This window comes from Poecilia reticulata, chromosome 22 (genome assembly GCF_904066995.2).
Source record: "Poecilia reticulata chromosome 22, P_reticulata-male-v2, whole genome shotgun sequence".
Classification (NCBI taxonomy): Eukaryota; Metazoa; Chordata; class Actinopteri; order Cyprinodontiformes; family Poeciliidae; genus Poecilia; species Poecilia reticulata.
Genome location: NC_088851.1, coordinates 27972288 through 27992394, shown reverse-complemented (window position 1 = coordinate 27992394; position 20107 = coordinate 27972288). Strand labels below are relative to the sequence as shown.

Below are 20107 nucleotides of genomic sequence, written 5' to 3'. Positions count from 1 at the left end.
TTCTTACCTGGACGGATCCAAAGCTACAGCACCAGAACCACGGTTCTCTGTGGATCCAGAGCCGGACCGTCTGAAGTTCTGGCCACAGCCTCCTGGGTGAAGAAAGATTTCTGGCATCATGTTCTTCTCTTCTCCATGTTTCTGCTGTGTGAATTCCGTAGCTCTAGTCTGACCCCTGGTGGTCGAGTTGAATGCAGGTAGGTTTGGAACGCAGACATTCGGTCCACATCAGGACGTTCCACAGGTTCTGGTTCTGACGTCATCAGGAAATAAAGCCTCCATTTTTCACGCATGAAAGTAAAACATTCAGATATTCTAACATTCATTCCTCCCCAGATGAAATATTTCAATATTTATTTCTGTTCACAACATTCAGAACCTCTGACCCACAACAATCCTACAGAACAGAACCTCCATCTACCAAACTTTTTCCTTCCACTCAGCTTTCCACAGTCATCCTGGAATCCAGAACCGAGTGTTTCTGGAGTCAAATCCTGTTTTCTGGGTTTGACATTAGAATCACTTCAAAATGGATGCAGTTCAGTTCTCATGGTGATCGCCACGGCAACAGAAGACCAGTTGCCGTATTGATACATTGAGGTTTCCGACCAGCAGAGGAACCGGTTCTGATCCGAACGCCGCTCCGCTCTCCATCATCACCAATAGCTCCTCCCCTACAGCGGGACGAAGATCCGCCGCCGCAGCAGCATCAGCAGTCGCTTCCTGTTGGCCAGACGCCGCGCTGCTCTGTGCCGCAGCAGCAGCCGCTCCGCCTGCAGGAGGCGCTCTAACGCCGGGGTGGCTGCAGCGAGCCCATCAGGCGGCCCTCGGGCCCCAACCCGCAGCCGGGGACGCCACACCTGATGGAAGGAGGGAGCAGAGAGGACAGGAGACCTGCAGGCCGTACAGTCCTCTGACCTCTGACCCCGGAGACTCTCGGTTTCCTGGAGAGGAGGAAAAGTTGTTCTCCATGATTTCAGTTAATAAAGGAATAAAGTATTCACACCCTGATAACAGTCTCTCTAACATGACTGAGGATGACCTTTAACCTCAGCAGCATGAACGACACGTTAAGCACCAGTCAGTTCCGCCTGCAGCCACCAGGGGGCTCTGGCTGCTTTTTCACATTTTGATTATTAGGAGAAAATAAAGATAAATCAAATCCTTCTGATTTCATTCATTCATTTCAAACATGATTGATTTATAGAATCTAGAACAAGAAAAGCTGAAGACAATTTTTGTACCACTGAAATCTTAACATCGAAAAGGAAGAAACTTTCACAATGTTTTCAGATGGACCCTCATGAATAAATCCAATGAAAAGTAAAAATAAACAGTTCATTCATTTTCCATTTTATCTGGGTTTACATGTGTCCAAGCAGACAGGGTGCCATCTCTCACCCATATTTCTATATGTTGTGAAAATGACCCTATATTTCCTTTTAAATTTTGACTCGACTCCTCATTTAACTTGGTCCATAACTTTACCCCATGAATTGAAATACAAAAGCTCTTCTTGTTCATAAACTACAAACCCTTAAGTTTGAATTTCAGTTTTATCCTCCTCCTCTTTCATAAACCTGCTGTGTATTAGATGCCTTAACAATTATAGATTTTAAGAATAACACGTTTGTATTCTCATAATAACCAACATTATTGGTTCTAATGTTTCTGTAGGAAATTCAGTGGATGTAAAGAACTTTTGTTATTAATTTCCCAAACCTCTGAACAATGTGAAATATGGCAAAATCACGAGCGTTAAACAGAATATGAAGTGATTTATTATTCAGAATGTCTGGCTTTAGCCAGGTCTGATATGCTTCTACTTAGTTTATTCTGTAAATGTTTAATATGAGATTTCAAACTGATTCTGTCACCTGTTATTACTATTAACACACAGTAAACCCCTTCTGCAGGTTTAAGGTGAGCTCAACCTTGACCCTTGACCCAGGCTGCACAGTTCAGCCGTTTAATGGCAGCATTTAAAGAAACAGGCAGTAAAGAGTGGTAGGACAGACTGGGACATATTGTCCATGTCTGTCCATGTCCTATCAGTGTTGAGCTGCGGACTTGGATCTTCTGAGGGTCAGCTGCTTCCTGCTTCTGGGAGGTTCTAGAACAGGGGTGTCAAACTCCAGTCCTGAAGGTCCTGCAGTTTTTAGATGTGCCACAGGTACAAAACACCTGAATCAAATGGCTTAATGACCTCCTCAGGTCTCCAGAGCCTTGCTAATGACCTAATTATTCTATTCAGGTGTGGTGCAGCAGAGGCACTTCTAAAAGGTGCAGGACACCGGCCCTCCAGGACTGGAGTTTGACACCCCTGTTCTAGAGCTTCCCAGTCTTTTCTGGGAGGTTCTGGTTGTGTTGGTTTATAACGAGGTGATTACCTGCAGGGGATGAAAACTGGGTGTTGACACTAACGCTGTGTACCTGCGCGATGGGCAACCTCATCAGCAACTGCTCCAGCTGGGCCAGCCCCTGGTTGCCATGGTGACACATCCCCAGTCCCCAGGAGGACATGGTGGCGTGGGGACCGGCGTGATGGCGGTCTGCCACGCTGTCCTACAGAGACACAGGTCTGATGAGTTGAGCAGCAGAACCCAGGTTCTGGTACCAGTACCGAGTGGAACCAACCCACCATCCAGGTCCAGAAGACGTCCTCGACCCGTCTCCAACTCAGGTATGCCTCCAGGACGTCACAGAGCTGCTGGACGCACACGCTGTCCTGCAACAGGAAGAAGGAGGAGACTGGAGTCCAACTTCCTGTCTGCTTCTCACCCAGAACCAGAACTGGCTCAGACTCAGGAGGAACCCGAGGCCGACAAGACAGAAGGCGCAACAATCACCACAGACACCATCTGATGTGGGCTGGAGCTGATCAGGTACCAACGGTTCTGATGAGGCGACCAGGAAGCCAGCAGCAGCAGCGTTCTGGCTCCAAACCGGTTCCAACTGTTCCAGCCAGAACCGCTGGGCGGCGGCGTTCCGACCACCAGGAGGAAACCAGGCGCCTCCTAGGAAAGGAATCCTAACCCTGCCATCGTGGCGGGGTTAGGATTCTCACCCCCACAGAACTGGTACCTGTCCAGTTTCAGTCTCTACTCCTGGATTATGACCCAAACCACGGAGGAGACTCTGGGACAGAACCAGAGGGACTTCTATGGTTCCCAAGCACCAGAACCAGAAGTGGGTCCGAACACACAGCTTTGACACAGGAACATTATTTCCTTCATTTAGTTTATCACCAGGCGGAGCTCAAGTCCAGTCCTGGAGAATTCCCATCCTGCAACTTTCAGACGCTTCCCTGCTCCAGCAACCTGATTCCAATGAATGACTTACTACCAGGCCTGTTCAGAGCTGACCCCGGTCTGCTGGAGTGAGGATGCATCTAAAGGTTGTGGGACGGTGGCTCTTGAGGGCTGAACTTGAGCTTTAGATGCTTTACACAAACCTCTGTCAGTGCCGCAAAGCTTTGGCCAGCAGGGGGAGCCGGAGAGCAAACCTGGCTGGTGGAAAGTACCTGAGGAAGAAATAGTGAAGTTATAGTTCACCTGTTGTTCAAAACCAAGTATTGATTTTCTGACTAATATTCAGCTGCCTCTCCATCATGGCGGCAGCAGCTCCCTGCTCTGGTGTTGGTCAGACGGCCCAACAGGGGGCGCCGGTGCATGGCCGCTGTGGCTGCTATCCAGAGTAGGGATGTATAAATAAATCGATTCGCAATATATATCGATATTTTCCGCGCTCGGAAAGTATCGATTTTTCATCCGCGAGTATTGATCCGTTAAACCATAGGGGTCCATCGCCTTATAGCTCTTTTAACATTTAGTTTGTTACGGCGGAGCAGCGAGACTCCGCCTCCCTGAGTCTCACTTTCAACTTGAGCTTAAAGTGCACATTATAAACTACACACCAGTTTTTAAATTGTGTTAATAGGCCAAGAATAACCGGAGTTATGCTAAAATTAGTAAACCATATTTTTCCGAATATCAGAGAAATGTCCAAAGCGCCGCCATTCCCGGCTTTTCCGATTATGTGAGAGGGAATGAGCTTCCAAACGTACAAAACGAAACGAAACATTAGATTCCTGTGTTTTTGGAAATGTAAAAGCTTCAATAAATAAGACGGGCTGCATTTTGTTGCTGAGAAACGAAGTAAAGTTGCGCAAATAACCGTGAAAGAGAAGCGGAACGGAGAAGCGGGAAAAGCAGTGAGATCTGGTATCATTCACTTCATAATTAGCTTTTATCTTAGTGGTTTCTGCTCTGTATATAAAGGACCTGAAGAATGAACAGGGTTGATAACATCCAGCAGCAGCGGCGCTGTGTTTTCAGCAGGAAAAACCCGCAGCCGGAAACCGCAGGGAGGATCTCCATGGTAACAATGGCTGATCGATCATTCTCATTAGCAACAGACAGAGAGTATCAGAGACTGAGAGAACGATGAGATCCTGGCAGTCTGACTGAGAGGCAGCTACTCAGATCCAAGCAGGGGAATAGCGGCGCTGCAGCTGCAGGGAGTCGATCACTACGGGGTGATGCGGAGCCACGACTTTAGCAGCTAGTAGTAAACAGCTTACAGCCACGGCTAACTCCGGGAGCCAAGGTAGAAAAACCTTTTCCCCCATAGTCCAAAAGACAGCAATGTGGCTGCATTTTTACTCCAAAATGCAGCCACAGTGCCCAAAAGAAAAAACATAAATGTACTCAATCATTAGCATGTTGAGAGTCTAGAGGTGATAATCTCCCCACTCTGCTCCTGGATTATGTTCAAACTTTTGAGTTTTATGTCAAATCCACATGAATTAAATGACAGAAACTAATTCTCTCACTGCATCTTGGATTCATTTTGTCCAGCTGCAGACTGTTAGACTGTCCAATCAGAGTCAGGTATTGTGTAGTTGGTGCTTTTAATCAGTTTTCAGTAACTAAATTCAAGTCTATGAAACAAAATGTCACTAAAATCACTCTGTCCTTCTAAAATCTTTCAGAAAATTGTCAAAATGCACTGAATCGTATCGAATTGTATCATATCAAATCGTTCAACAAATATCGTGATGCATATTGTATCGTGACCAGAATATCATATATCGTATTGCATCGTGAAATTACTGTATCACTACACCCCTAATCCAGAGTGGGAATTATGCACTTTGCTAGTGCGAGCCCTTTAGCATTCTCCATGAAGGAGAGCCTGGTTCCTGCCACACGGACCCGTCTGGTCCTGTTCCTGCTGACGGTTCTGGTCCAGCTTATGAAAGTCCAACATGTAGGTCTTCAGAACATCAGATCCATAACCAGGATTTTAATCCAGAAACACGGACCTAAGTCCACTGCAGCAGAAATGGTCCGGCTCTCCACCGGTTCTCATGCCATTCACACACCTGTCCACTAGGCGGCACATTCGGCCAATCTTCAAAATGGCTGTCAGTCCAGTTCTGTAAAAGTTGGTTGCAACGCCTTAAACTTTTGGCCGAAATCCGACAGAAGTTATTGTTACTTCCTGTCCAGTGGCGAATGATTGGAGTTAGAAAACATCATGTGGCTACTAGGCACTAATGGACACAGAACCGCCTGAAGCAGTCACCCAATAACTTTCACTGTGTCCTCTTAGTGGGCGGGGCTTACATGATGTCATCAAGCTACTACACACAGGGGGACAGCGCCCCCAGAGGACACAGAGAGGGACATGTGTCTCCTTAGCCTTACGTCATGCAGCGCTCGCGTCCTTCCTCCCACGGTGGACAGCAGCGTCCGTCCCTGGTGTCTCAGACGTCCCATCAGCCACTGCAGTGTCCTCAGCGAGACGCTGTCCGGCCCAGCGGGTTCTAAAGTTCTGGTTCTGGTTGTTGCCGGGCCGGTGGCTAGCAGTGTGCGGTCCAGCTCGGCAACCTGACCCGCCAGCAGCTTCTCCAGAACCCCCTGGGCCAGCAGCCAGCCCAGCGCCAGCAGCGGGTCAGAACCAGACCCACCAGACCCGCCCGGTGTCCAGTCGCCATGGTAACCGCTCTGCCAAAGGCCCGCCGCCACCAGCTCCCTGCTCCCTGGAGGGAAACAGAACCGGGTCAGGGCCGGTGTTCTGACTATAAGTGCTACCTCGTCAGATTTTCCTACCGTGCTACGTATGTTAAATACAGAGGCGTTAAGAATAAAAACAGGTTTTTATTGGAATTAAATTAAAGACAAATACAAATCACAGAAACTCTCTTTTTGCGCATTAATTCATCGTATGTCAGACTTTATTAAATGCAGCCGCAACGTGTCCACCGAACTGCGCTTCTCACTGAAATGACAGGATATGATTCATGTGCACTGATATTATTACACATCTCACATAGTATCGCTACCAACATCTATTTAGCAAGGTTTAGTAATGAAGCTGTTATTAAACTAAACTATTTTAAAGTATAGGGACAAAAAACTCCACAAAACATATTTTGTCCTGATTATCCGCCAAATAATTGCTGACAGTAACAACATTGCAGAGGACAAACTAAAGCCGTTTATAAATATATTTACAAGCTGTTGTCATGGAAACTAAAACAGCAGCTTAATGAAAACCAGGAATAAAATAAAGAAAGTTGACCGTAATCTGCGCTGAAATAAAACATGAAACGAAGTCAGCAGTATGTGACGGAGCATCGATGTGCGCATGCGCATTACTACAAGGTAGGACGGGTTTAAAGGTAGCGCTGATAGTCAGAACACTGGACCAAAAGGGCTTCCAGTTACATCCGAGACCTGACCTGGTTCTGACCTGGTTCTGATCTTGCAATAAGGATGAAGAGCAGACTGACCTCTCGTCGGCTGGCAGATGGTCTCAGAGGAAATGACCCCTGACCTCTGAAGGATGTTGGAGAGCAGTAGCCAGAACGAATCCTGCAGGAAAACAAGCAGCAGGTCCAGTTATCAGAACCAGTCAAATCCCATTGATATGAAGAGAACAGTTAGCGTAATAGCCCAGTATTACTATTATTATAGTAATTTTTATTTTATTTTATCATTATTATTATTATTATTATTATAGTTCCTCTCCTTGGGCTGCCACCTTATCGTGGTGGAGCGGTTTGAGTGTCCCAATGATCCTAGGAGCTCTGCTGTCTGGGGCTTTATGCCCCTGGTAGGGTCACCCAAGGCAGACAGGTCCTAGGTGAGGAACCAGACAAAGCGCAGCCCGAAGACCCTTATGATGCACAACAACCGGACGCGGGTCACCGGGGCCCACTCTGGAGCCAGGCCTGGAGGTGGGGCACGATGGTGAGCGCCTGGTGGACGGGCTTTTACCCACGGAGCCCGGCCGGGCTCAGCCCAAAGAGGAGACGTGGGTCCCCTTCCAATGGGCTCACCACCTGTCCGAGGGGCCAAAGGGGTCGGGTGCATTGTGTTATGGGCGGCAGCTGAGGGAGGGGACTCTGGCGGTCTGATCCTCGGCTGCAGAAGCTCTTGGGACGTGGAACGTCACCTCTCTGGTGGGGAAGGAGCCGGAGCTAGTGTGCGAGGCTGAGAGGTTCCGGCTAGAAATAGTCGGCCTCACCTCGACACATGGCTCTGGTTCTGGAACCAGTCTCCTTGAGAGGGGCTGGACGTACTTCCACTCAGGAGTTGCCCACGGTGAGAGGTGCCGGGCTGGAGTGGGCATACTTGTTGGCCCCCATCTGGGCGCCTGTACATTGGGGTTCACCCCGGTGAACGAGAGGGTAGCCTCCCTCCGCCTACGGGTGGGGGGACGGGTTCTGACTGTTGTTTGTGCTTATGGGCCGAACAGCAGTTCAGATTACCCACCCTTCTTGGAGTCCTTAGAGGGGGTACTGGAGAGTGCCCCTCCTGGGGACTCCCTTGTTCTACTGGGGGACTTCAACGCTCACGTGGGCAATGACAGTGAGACCTGGAGAGGCGTGGTTGGGAGGAACGGCCCCCCGATCTGAACCCAAGTGGTGTTCTGTTGTTGGACTTCTGTGCTCGTCACGGATTGTCCATCACGAACACCATGTTCAGGCATAAGGGCGTCCATATGTGCACTTGGCACCAGGACGCCCTAGGCCGCAGTTCGATGATTGACTTTGTCATCGTCTCATCGGATTTGCGGCCGTATGTCTTGGACACTCGGGTGAAGAGAGGTGCGGAGCTGTCCACTGACCACTACCTGGTGGTGAGTTGGCTCCGGTGGTGGGGGAGGAAGCCGGTCAGACCTGGCAGGCCCAAACGTGTAGTGAGGGTCTGCTGGGAACGTCTGGCGGAGTCCCCTGTGAGACGGAGCTTCAACACCCATCTCTGGCAGAACTTCGAACACGTCCCGGGGAGGTGGGGGACATTGAGTCTGAGTGGACCATGTTCCGTACCTCCATTGCCGAGGCGGCTTATCGGAGCTGCGGCCGCAAGGTTGTTATGCCTGTCGTGGCAGCAACCCTCGAACCCGTTGGTGGACACCTTCGGGGAGGGATGCTGTCAAGCTGAAGAAGGAGTCCTACCGGGCCTTTTTGGCCTATGGGACTCAAGAAGCAGTTGATGGGTACCTGAGGGCGAAGCGGCATGTGGCTCGGGTTGTCGCTGAGGCAAAAACTCGGGCGTGGGAGGAGTTTGGAGGCCATGGAGACAGACTTCTGTACGGCTTTGAGGCGATTCTGGTCCACCATCCAGTGTCTCAAGGAGGGGGAAGCAGTGCAGCACCAACACTGTTTATAGTGGGGATGGTGCGCTGCTGACCTCGACTCGGGACGTTGTGGGCCGGTGGGCGGAATACTTCAAAGACCTCCTCAATCCCACCAACATGCCTTCTGTTGAGGAAGCTGAGCCTGGGGACTCTGGGCTGGGCTCTCCAATCTCTGGGGACGAGGTCGCCGAGGTGGTCAAAAAGCTCCTCGGTGGCAGGGCCCTGGGGGTGGATGAGATCCGCCCGGAGTTCCTTAAGGCTCTGGATGTTGCAGGGTTGTGTTGGCTCACGCGACTCTGCAATATCGCATGGACATCGGGGGCAGTTCCCCTGGACTGGCAGACTGGGGTGGTGGTCCCCCTGTTTAAAAAGGGGGACCGGAGGGTGTGCTCCAATTACAGGGGGGTCACACTCTTAAGCCTCCCTGGTAAGGTCTATTCAGGGGTCCTGGAGAGGAGGGTCCGTCGGATAGTCGAACCTCTGATTCAGGAAGAGCAGTGTGGTTCTGGTTCTGGTCGTGGAACACTGGACCAGCTCTACTCCTCAGCAGGTCCTGGAGGGTGCATGGGAGTTCGCCCAACCAGTCTACATGTGTTTTGTGGACTTGGAGAAGGCGTTCGACCGTGTCACTGCTGGGTGGAGGCTGAGAAATATTAGGTCCATCAGCTGGAGCAGAACCAGAACCAGAACCAGAACCAGCGTCTTTCCTCGCCAGCTTGTACTTGAATTATTTTTCGGTTTATTTGTTTCGCTTTCTGACGGCGATGCTAATCCAGGTGAGTGTTGGTAGCTGTACTGCTTCACCTGCTGACTGATGGCTGCAGCGTCTCTTTTCTCCTGCTTTGAGCCTCGATGCTCCGTTTAATGCTCATTTTTCCAAAGCAACGTTCCCATTCACTCTGAGCGTTAACGTTTCTCACCACATGCTTTGGGTTTGCTGCTGCGCTTGTGCAGTGTGAAGGAAAGAGGAGACCAGCTGCAGGCTGAGAACTGAGACACAGCTGATCGGTTTTGGTGATCGGTGATCACCGATCATACACTTTTTCACGGAAACCTGCCGATTATTTTATTTATTTTTTTCAAAATCTCAATATTGTAAATTTAATCTGCAGTGATGTGAAAATCATTTCCCAGATGAAAGCTGAATTAATCTGTATTAATTATTCCTTCGTGTTTCATCGATTGAAACATGTAAACTAACCGCCGTCGTTCCTGGAATCATTTAATCAGATCTAATACTGAATATTATTAATATTTATGCCACCAACATTATTCCCACCACGATGAGCTAAAAGCACAATTACGGGTTCATTATTATGTAACATTGATCAGGCTGATAACCGACAGTACCTGCTTTTACAGTATTATATCAATAACATCACATTATTTAACTTCAATTATACAACCGAATAAAACCTTTTATCATTTTTACCCCGATGAGTTCAAACCCGTCCTCTTGACCTTTGTTTGCCCCATGACTTCCTTCTCACAACCCGCTTTCCTGTCAGTGAAATGGACAGCTGCTTGACCTTTGACCTGAGCTCATAACTAGTCTGCCATATTGGAGGGATGATGGCCATAAATGTGACGCAGCAGCAAATCAGAAAACGTACCAAATTCTCTTTCAGCCGATATGAATTGTCTTCTCATGAGACGATTCAGCTGGCCGGAGGAAAAACATCCACTGACATCAAGAAGCCATTACAGCCACCAACATGGCCGCTGGCTCACACACCTGGTCCGGTTCCATCGGTGAGCGCTGGCGCTATGTCCTTGAAACACTTCCTGTTTGGTATATCAAGTCTTTTCAAGTCCAAGGTCTTATTTCATGTCTAAAGTTACTAAATTAGTGAGTCAAGTCTGAGTCAGTTCCAAATCAAATGACAAAAGTCGTGATAAGCTCTTTGATAAAACCGCGGTAATTAATTTGATTCTGTGCTCAGGAATCTTTCTAGAGCCGGAAACTTGTTTAATCTGACAAGGATCTAGAAACGATGCAGATGAAGGAAGTTAGATTTTTAAATTAAATTAATTTTCTGAAATTTTAACTTATAGTCATGTCTAAACTGTTTCCTGTTTTGCATTAATTGCTTGCCATACTACGTCCTGTAAATGTTGGCCCTTTAGGGCTTCCATAGTTTCTGGCTTCAAGTTATTTACAATGTTTATCTTTTACTGTCTTCATGGCGCTGCAATAAACATGAGCCTATATTATTAGCAGGTACTAACCGAACCGAGCGGAAACAAACAGAACCGTGTGGAGCTCACCTCGGGTACTCCTCCAAACTTGGCCCGTCGGAAAGCGTCCGGCGTGGGGACCGGATCCACACCGAGCCCCGCCAGCAGCCGGCAGAGAGCTCCGATCACCCGCCTCACCTCCACACTCCCAGCCGCCTTGCTGCGCTGCATTTCGGCCTCGGAATCCACGGAGACACAGGGCCGGACCCACAAACGCTACCGAACCACAGACAGTACCGAACCACAGACAGTACCGGCTCCGCAGAGCATCAGAACAGTTTGGCATCCAGAATTCCTTCCTGATTTCTATTGGCAGTTGACAAAAACCGTAAAATACCGCTACCTAGTGGTATGGAGTGATATATATATATATATATATATATATTAGAGAGAGAGATTAATATTTCTGCTGTATCTGATGGATATTCGCATATAAAGTAAGTCAATAGTTGTAGCTTTGTGTCCTGTGGCAGATCTCAGCCAGCTGGTGAGAGAAAAAGTCTCCAAGCGCCTGAGCAGCCATCTGTGCAGACGGTCAGGATCCTGCCTGGAGTTTTCCTACGTCAACATTATGTTTCCCAGGGGGCATTGCTGCCTCCTTGGTCAAATGCTGTGATGTGTTCAGGGTCTCCACACAAATAAGTCAGACTTACTGACACATTCCAGCCAGTCCTAAAGGACTTTAGCCAACATACTCTGTCAGGATCAGAAATGTGTTTCAAGATCTTCCGGCTGTCCTGGATCCTCACCGCATCGTCCCGCATCTTTATCTAGGCAGACAAGTTGTTTTCCCCTCTAGGAATCACCATGGCAACGTGAAGCCAAGCCGCACCATGAGCGCTTCGGTTCCTCCTGAGGAAAAGGAGCAAAATGCATCTGATTTCAACCAGCAGAGGGCGCAGTCCTCCACTCCTCCCGGGTTTCGCTGCAGGTGCCTGATGAGACCAAGTCCACCTCGCTGCAGCAAACAGGAAGGGGCGGGACGAACCTCTGTCAGCCTCAGACCTTATTTGGAAATGGGACCATTTCTATCCGGAAGTGAAGGGGGCGCTATTTCCTACACTTCCGCTTTTATTTTCTTTTGAAATCTGTGATATATTTTCACCTTTAGGACGGAGTTTCACTCTCAGAATGTATTTGAACTTCTTTCTTTTATTAACTTTAGCGCAGCTCACAGTTTTTAGCAAAATGCTTTAGCTTTCTGTGTCCTTCTAAATCTGCTCCTTAGTCGCATCTTTTCGGGCCTGCTACTGCCTCTAGTGGCGAGGTGGTGGTAGCACAACTAATATAATTACATTACTAAACCAGAAAGTCTTTATTATTTACTATTAATTCTGGCATTACTGGCATTATAAAACATATTTTCTTCATTTTCTTAAGGATGTAGAGCTAATTAAATGACCAACAATACTTTTATACATTATAAATAATTTCTATATATCTCCATCAATTATAGGAGAAACAAAAGAAATAAGGAGACATGAAAAACAACATGATCAACTATAATAAAAATACCATTCACAATGTATACGTAAGAAATTTAATTGAGCAAAAGTCAATAAGAAACAAAGAATTAGATACAGCAGAATAACAACCAGGGTTGTTAAACAGATATAAGAAAAAATTCACTTTTTGGTTTGTTGTAGAGTCTTATATACAGGAAAAAATAAGATGAAACTATTTAATCTATCAACGAGGAAATTTTCCTTTGACTCTAAAACGATAAATCATGTTCATGAATCGCATTATTACACGTGTTGGGTAGGTCTTCTTAAAAGGTAGAGTCTCTGAGAACAGTTTTATAGACATAGTCTGTTTTCAGCTGACTGTCCAGGAACGGCCAGAGGAATTTCAACAGGTTGGCCATCGAGAGAAACTGGAACCACTTTCAGTTCTTGTTTATCTCATTTAATTATCTCTACTTCCTTAAGAAAATAAAAGGTATGTTCTTTTGTGAGGGAATTTATCTTTTACTGTTCCAGTAATGCCAGAATTAATAGTAAATAATAAAGACTTTGTGGTTTAGTAATGTAATTATATTAGCTGTGTTACCACCACCTCGCCACTAGAGGCAGTAGCAGGCACCAAATGAATGGGACTAAGGTGCAGATTTAGAAGGACACAGAAAGCTGCAGAATTTGTTAAAAATGTGTTGCTGCAGCGAGGTTCTTCTCCATGAGACGGTGAGCAGAACCAAACCCAGAACCAGAGGACCTGAGAGGTCTGGAAGGTTCTGGAATGCCATATTTATAATAATAATATAATAAAATTATTATCTTATCCTTATGATCAGCATTAATAATAATAATTTAATCTATAGCACACTTTTCATTAACAAAAATCTCAAAGTGCTGCACAGTGCAGCTAAAAACAAATAAAATCAACAATCGAAAAAAGACAGTCACTTAAAAGTGGAGGATTCTTGTCTAAAAAAAGTTTTCAGGCTGGTTTTAAAGTCAGACAATAATTGCTGGGCTCTCAAATCGTCCGGGAGAGAAATCATAGACCAGGAGCCGCAGCAAATACCTGATGATGGAGGAAGGTGGAGAAGATTACAGGCTGGGAATCGTAAGGATCTAGAAGTTGAATGTGAAGAAAGGAGGCCCTTCAAATAATCCGGAGAGGTTCCATCTAGACAGCGATGGGTGATAAGTGCAATTTTATACTGAAAGGATTCAGTTACAGGAAGCCAGTGAAGCTCGTTTAGAGCAGGTGTGATGTGGTCTGGAGTCAGAGATACCAAGAAACTGATCTAATCGAATTTACTTTGTTTTTGGAAAATGACTGAAACAAATTGTGTTTTTGAGTCATATTTTCAGCATACATTTGTTTGCAGGCGATTTATTGAAGAGAAAAGCCGTTTAGAGTTTCCAGGACAGCTATTGATAATGTTGGAATAGAGCTTAGTGCTTTCCTGAGGGAAACGGCCTTCGCTTTCTGACGTTCCCTGTTTATGAAGACCTGATTTTTTACACGTCTCTCGATGGCACGACCAGCGGCTTTCATGTTCTCATTAGTAAACCAAGGGGCTGAACGGGAGAAAGACTCTCGACTCAAGAGGAGCGTGGAGCTCCAAAAGCTCTGGAGAGACGGGTTGTAATAGTCCACAGAATCACTTACTGATGGATGATTGACAGCAGACAGAGGGTGAAGGTCAGAGGTCAGAGCCTCAGGGGAGATGTTTTTCAGATCACGGAACTGAATAAAATGTTTTGTGTCCAGAACAGAGAAAGTTGAGGGAATGTGTAATGAGATGACGCTACGGTCAGAAACACCCTGACCATAAACAGATTAGTTGCTAATGCCTGTAGTGTCCGTGATGAATGACCACATCCTGTTGTGAGTGGGGGCATCAACATGCTGGATGGGATTAAACGAGTCCAAAAGAAACTTAAAATCTGCCACCAAAGGAGAAAATGAGTCATCAATGCAAACATTATTAGCATTATGTGCTAATAATAAATATGTGCATGCTCACATGGACCGAACCTGGCCGGGATTGGAACTCACAACCTTCTCAGGAACATGCAGCCCTCAGATAACAGCCTGAGCGGAAGCAGAACTGGTACCGGACATGGTCCAGAACCAGAACCATATTTCAATATTGGGGAGCTGGTTCTAGTCTGGTACCGGTCCAGAGCTGGGCTGGGTCAGAGTTCTGAGACACTCGTATTAAGAACAGCAGTAACACTTTATTTGAAGGCGTGTGACACGACAGCTGGTGAACATGAAGTGTTATTCTGTAAATAAAGACACTTTTAATGCAAAGTTGTCATTTTTAATGGACTTTTAAGGCAACTTTGCATTAACAGTGTCATAGTTTACCGAATGTCACTTCAAGACAACGTTCATAAGCCCTTCATGTTCATGACAGGCGTTATGTCAGTCTGATGCACACCCTGTCACAGTGTTACCAGAACATCTTCAGCCATTCAGAACCAGAACCTGTACCAAGACGGACCAGACCAGATCATAAAGATGGTTACGCCCGGGTTCCTTCCAGGTTCTGCAGGGGGAACCGGCTAAGTTTGCCAAGAGGTCCAATTTCTCAGCCTACACGGTTCCGCTCTGAGCTGCAGCCTGGGCCTTTAGTAGATCCACTGCCGGTTCTGCTGGCACAAACAGGGACCGCTGGGCCCGGTTCTGGTGGTAATGGACTCCGGACCAGCGATGACCCGATGATCACCCAGTACCACCTGGAATCATGATTAACATGATGCACACTAATGCAACATGTTGTGTTTTAGGAGGACATGAAGCCAGTCCAGAACCAGCCTGATCTGGTGGTAACTGGGTGATCCAGCCCAGTAAACCAGCAGAACCCCCGCGGCGCCGCAGGAACTGGCTCACAGATAAAGTATTCATCATGGCAGCTTGTCTCTCTGGCCTCATTCACAGCGCTCCAATTAATCAGCCTGAAATAGACGGACAGACCTACATCCAGACCTACATCCCCCACAGACCGTCTAACACTCAGGTGGCAGCAGAGAGTCGGTCCGGTTCTGGTCCAGAGCTTCCAGCATGAAATGAAACGTGATGCCAGATCTTCATGGAGTCACTAGTTTTCCTGTGCGTCGTAAAAACAGTCATTATTGCGGTGTTGGTGAGTTTCTGACATATTTCTTACCAAGCTGCAGTTTAACTGATGGTGCCTGATAATTTTCAATGTGTGAAACGATTCAGCACCGTAACAGCTGATGAGTCGGGCTCTAGTTAGCGAACATGGCGTCTCCAGGAGTCCAGATCCTCCTGTCATAGCAGGTTTATTGGTCCTTGACATGTCTGGCTGTGTTGCCATGTTTCACCTGTTTTTCCTCCAGGATGGCTGGTCCTTTTGTCTTCTCTCCAGTAGTGAGAGTAAATATGCTACGTTTACATTACCAGCTAAAAAAATACAATTTAGCAATATTACTAATTCTAAAGTTCTTTGACTTTCTGTCGTGGAAAATTTTAAAGCATTTCAAGAAACTTTTAGCAAAACTATATTGAAATGCTTTGCTGTTGGGACTAAGTAATAGAAATTTGAACGATGGGGTGTAAATTACAACACAGATTGTGAGCCAAAGTTCTGCTGCAGCTAACCACTGCAGCTATCCACAGCAGCTAACCACAGCAGCTAACCACAGCAGCTAACCACTGCAGCTATCCACAGCAGCTAACCACAGCAGCTAACCACTGCAGCTATCCACAGCAGCTAACCACTGCAGCTAACCACAGCAGCTAACCACAGCAGCTAACCACAGCAGCTAACCACAGCAGCTAACCACAGCAGCTAACCACAGCAGCTAACCACTGCAGCTAACCACAGCAGCTAACCACAGCAGCTAACCACAGCAGCTAACCACAGCAGCTAACCACAGCAGCTAACCACTGCAGCTAACCACAGCAGCTAACCACAGCAGCTAACCACAGCAGCTAACCACTGCAGCTATCCACAGCAGCTAACCACTGCAGCTAACCACTGCAGCTAACCACAGCAGCTAACCACAGCAGCTAACCACTGCAGCTAACCACAGCAGCTAACCACAGCAGCTAACCACAGCAGCTATCCACTGCAGCTATCCACAGCAGCTAACCACTGCAGCTAACCACTGCAGCTAACCACAGCAGCTAACCACAGCAGCTAACCACAGCAGCTAACGCCATTAGTGCTGAAGTTAGCAATTAGCTTGAGGACTTGGAAGATTTTTATCAAAATTTATTTATTTATTTATTTTTTACAATTGATCACAAATTAAAACAAAGAATTGCATGGTTACTGCTCTAATGCTAATGCTTAGTTAGCCTTTTACAGCAACCAATGCTGCAAGTATAAGTTGCAAATACAACTAAACCAAACATTCAGTTACTGGGTTTCTCTTAAAATATGATGAAGTGAAAGAGACAATCGGGCAGAAGAAAGTTCATTGTTTATTTGAACATTAATGCATTCCAACTAATTCTGGAAATATTGTACACAGAAAAAAACGATTTTCACATAATTCTTATTTGTCTCCCCTTGAAAATACATCCAAGATCTGGACTGTTCATCACCACAAAGCTTCAACAGTGACCAGCAAAGTTGTACAAAAACATTCGGTAGAATGTGATTGGCCGTTTGTCCAAAGTCTGTCACAGTGAAACTAGATGTCTTACCACAGGTTAGTGATTCATCCGCTCATCTGACTGGAGTGCTCTAAGGTTCAGACAGATTACATGAAGAAATTAAAAGCAAGCCATCAGACCGCTGATTCCCAAATGTCCTAGTTGAGGATCACACAAAGTGTTCTATAAAGGAACTTTTAAAACATTTAGTCCTGATTCATAAATAACAGTTTGCTTCAGCGATCCGTAAGGATCCGGCTTTTAGGAAATCTATGACTTTCAAGTTTGTAATTGGGATTAGTTGCAACTGATTATTGATCAGTGACATCCAGGATTACACTTTGGTATAACAACAAGACTTTGGGGTATAAATCAGACATATTTGTACTAATTTTACTGATCAAATGAGAAATATTGATTGTGTTTGATGGCTGTGTACTGGCATCTCAGCTGCTTTAAACGTGAAACTCTTCTTCTGAGGTGTAACAGTATATGTGCCATGCAGCGTGAAGCCCAGGTTCAGGGTCAGCAAATAGCAATTAATGAAGAATGCTTTTTTTCTTTCTTTTTGGACATTAAGATGCTAAAATCATTGGCAGAGAGCTTTAACTAGCGGCCTGAAGCAGCGTTATCCGACCCACAAGAACCGGAGCTTTCTGGAAACGCCAGTTTTTGTTGAGCTTACTCCCAGCAGTTCCACTTCCATACAACTAAGGGATGTTTATCCGCCTTTAGAAGACTCCACCAGCTGTTGACAAGTGGATGAATTGTGAGCCACATGGCTTTCCGTACATCCCACAGGCTGCATGGTGCATCTGTAGTTTACTGGCAGCTCCAAAACATCCCGTACTGTCAATTAAATGCAAACAGGCACATCTTTACAGACCACACATCGTCATATTTCAGAACCGGCAAGTAAAACAGATAAATAAATGAAAGCAGATGATTAGTTTGAACACCATGTATGGAAGCTAACGCAGAGGTGGTCACAGCACTATCTGGTTATCGCTCAATGATCCGATAGTTTTCTTGACGGTGGGGGTCTTTGAGTGAATATTTAACCTCCTTCACTGCAAAGATCTGCTCCGCAGTCAAGGTAAGGAGTGCTGTGGAAGTAAACAGGAAAGGAGGACAGATGTCTGGAACCCTGGATTTAAGGAGAACGAATGAAGCTAAAGCTGAAGGAAGAGGACGCAGCACCAGCTGAGCCACACCTCGGCTCAATGGCTAAGGTCAGGTGTTGTTTGTTAGCATAAAGTTTCTCATCATGTGAGTGATCTGTCAGCACAAAACATCTGCTGAAGTCTGCAGATCGGGTTCAATAGGATGAAGGTTAGGGGTCATCAGCAACTGCTTTCTTCAGTTGCTGATGACCAACATAATCATGTTGTTCCATGATCATTAGCTGCGTCTGTAGCTTGCTATTTCTCTGTGTGTGAGCTAAATGAAGAAGAGAATCACTGACAGCCGCTGCTGTCATACTATTTCTGCTTCCCTTCCAACCCACACAGGTGCAGCATTAGCCTTCAGTGACTCTTTAGAGCCACGATTCTAGCTGCTGAGTGGAAACTAACGGACTGAACACGTCTCGGCAGAGCGACAGGCTGCAGCTAAAGCTCATTATGTGGAGAAAGTGGGACTTGCACAATCACTGCATGGCTCACGGTTGTTGGGGAGACTGGAGTACTGGAGGAAGAACTGGAGCAGCCCTTACGTCATTAAGCAGCTTTTAAACCCTCCATAGCGTGCTGGATTGTTAAGTCTCTTGACTCCTACCTGGATGAATCACCAGAGATTCTGCTAAACACCAAAACGCCATTAGTCTCTTTTTCTATTCAAGCTTTTTACATTCAATCAGAGAAAATTGGGAGTTTTGTTTCCATTTGCTGTCAAAACAGGAACGACGCCAATTTCACCCTGAGCAGCAACTCGCCAGGCAACATCACCAGAACCTTCATAAGTCACGTTTCAGTTTCATTTTCACTGCTGGAGGACTTCCTGATTTCTGTCCAATCAGAGCCCAGAGAGCAAAGACACGCCCACTAATTGGTTCTGTAGAAACTGAACCTGTTTGTTCATGTTTGGACCACAGACGGCTGTTTAAAACGGTGAGAATCACTGGGTCACAGCAATTTCTGTGGTTCATCAGTTTCTACTTTGGAATCCGGGTCCCAAAGCTTTGACTTCAGCCGTCTGACCCAAAGTGTCAGCTGAAGGAAACAGAACCACCTCCAGGTCATCCCAGAAGCTTCCTGATTTCTCCCATAGAACCAGTTTGGACCCATTGTCCTGCTGGAGAACCAACACCTGACTGACCCGATTCGTCCAGTCCGTTCTGCTGGTCCAGTTCAGCACTGCAGTGACTCCCAGTTGGACCTTTGATTGGAGGGTCCGGATGAGGCGACACTCCTACTGATGATGATGAAATGAACAGACTTTCTCTGGTTCTGCTCAGTTCTGACCATGTTTAAGAACCGATTTTGTTTCCTGCAGGCTAGTGTTAGCCTAGCGACCAGCCGCTCTCACTCATGAACTTTGAACCTCCATCACTGCCTGTGAAAGGTTCGGCTGGGTGTATGTATATATATGAGCCTCTGTGGATCAGAGACAAGCTCGATGCCTTTGGAAACCGGGTCTGGACTAATGTGACTCATGACGTGAGCAGCTGAGTTTAACTTTGTATTATTATTGATAAAATGCCTAACTTGCAGAAGGGTTATGTAACAAAAGCTGTGAAAACATGGAACCGGACCGGACTGAGCCACATCCAGAACCGTTTCTATCAGAATCCGGCTGCATTCTGCTAAATATGGCCGCAGATCCACAGCAGAAAGCGGTTTGCTCCATGACAACATTCATTATCTGAGTCTAGAAGAAGAAACATCCTCTGCGCACATTCATTACAGCTTTATATCTGTATATTTATCTATATCTCAAAGATCAAAATATATTATTGAAACACTATTAAATACTGTAAAGTGGAATATGATTATAAAAGACATGGTCAACATGAGAAGCAGAGTAATGAGCATCGCCCCGGAAGCTGTTTGGGTTTCCATTCATTCACCAGAACTGAGCCCAAACAACCTTTAAGAAAAGAAATAAAGATAAATGCTCTCACCCTGCTGTCCCA

General features: G+C 46.3%; 3 protein-coding genes across 9 annotated transcripts in view; 1 reads left to right on the top strand and 2 right to left on the bottom strand.

The window, feature by feature from the left end:
• Positions 1-337: 337 nt before the first annotated feature.
• Positions 338-13506, bottom strand: tedc1 (tubulin epsilon and delta complex 1). 5 transcript variants are annotated; one of them, XM_081603146.1, is made up of 8 exons: positions 13417-13506; positions 11586-11742; positions 6800-6881; positions 5712-6046; positions 3455-3523; positions 2642-2728; positions 2434-2565; positions 338-944 (listed from the first exon to the last, which is right to left on the bottom strand). In XM_081603146.1, the coding sequence occupies exons 2-8, from the start codon at positions 11652-11654 to the stop codon at positions 675-677; spliced, it is 1044 nt and encodes a 347-aa protein (XP_081459272.1). In that variant the 5' UTR covers positions 11655-11742; positions 13417-13506; the 3' UTR covers positions 338-674. The 5 variants fall into 5 exon arrangements, with proteins under 5 accessions (XP_081459272.1, XP_081459275.1, XP_081459273.1 ...); XM_081603149.1 differs by having other exon boundaries at positions 11640-11742; positions 13417-13503; XM_081603147.1 differs by lacking the exon at positions 13417-13506 and having other exon boundaries at positions 6760-6881; positions 11640-11910.
• Positions 13507-14811: 1305 nt separating this feature from the next.
• Positions 14812-20107, top strand: part of LOC103460664 (uncharacterized) — a 25489-nt gene continuing 20193 nt past the window's right edge. Inside the window, exon 1 of one of the 2 annotated variants that reach the window (XM_081603153.1) lies at positions 14812-15493. In XM_081603153.1, the coding sequence (XP_081459279.1) occupies positions 15440-15493 (54 nt within the window). In that variant the 5' untranslated portion in view covers positions 14812-15439. The remainder of the gene's footprint in view (positions 15494-20107) is intronic. The other variant, XR_014085796.1, reaches the window with a different exon arrangement.
• LOC103460665 (uncharacterized) overlaps positions 16788-20107 on the bottom strand; it is a 20477-nt gene continuing 17157 nt past the window's right edge. For both annotated transcript variants that reach the window (XM_081603135.1, XM_081603136.1), the window contains exon 5: positions 16788-20107. This exon is cut by the window's right edge and continues 658 nt beyond it. The gene's annotated coding sequence lies outside the window, so the exon portion shown is untranslated.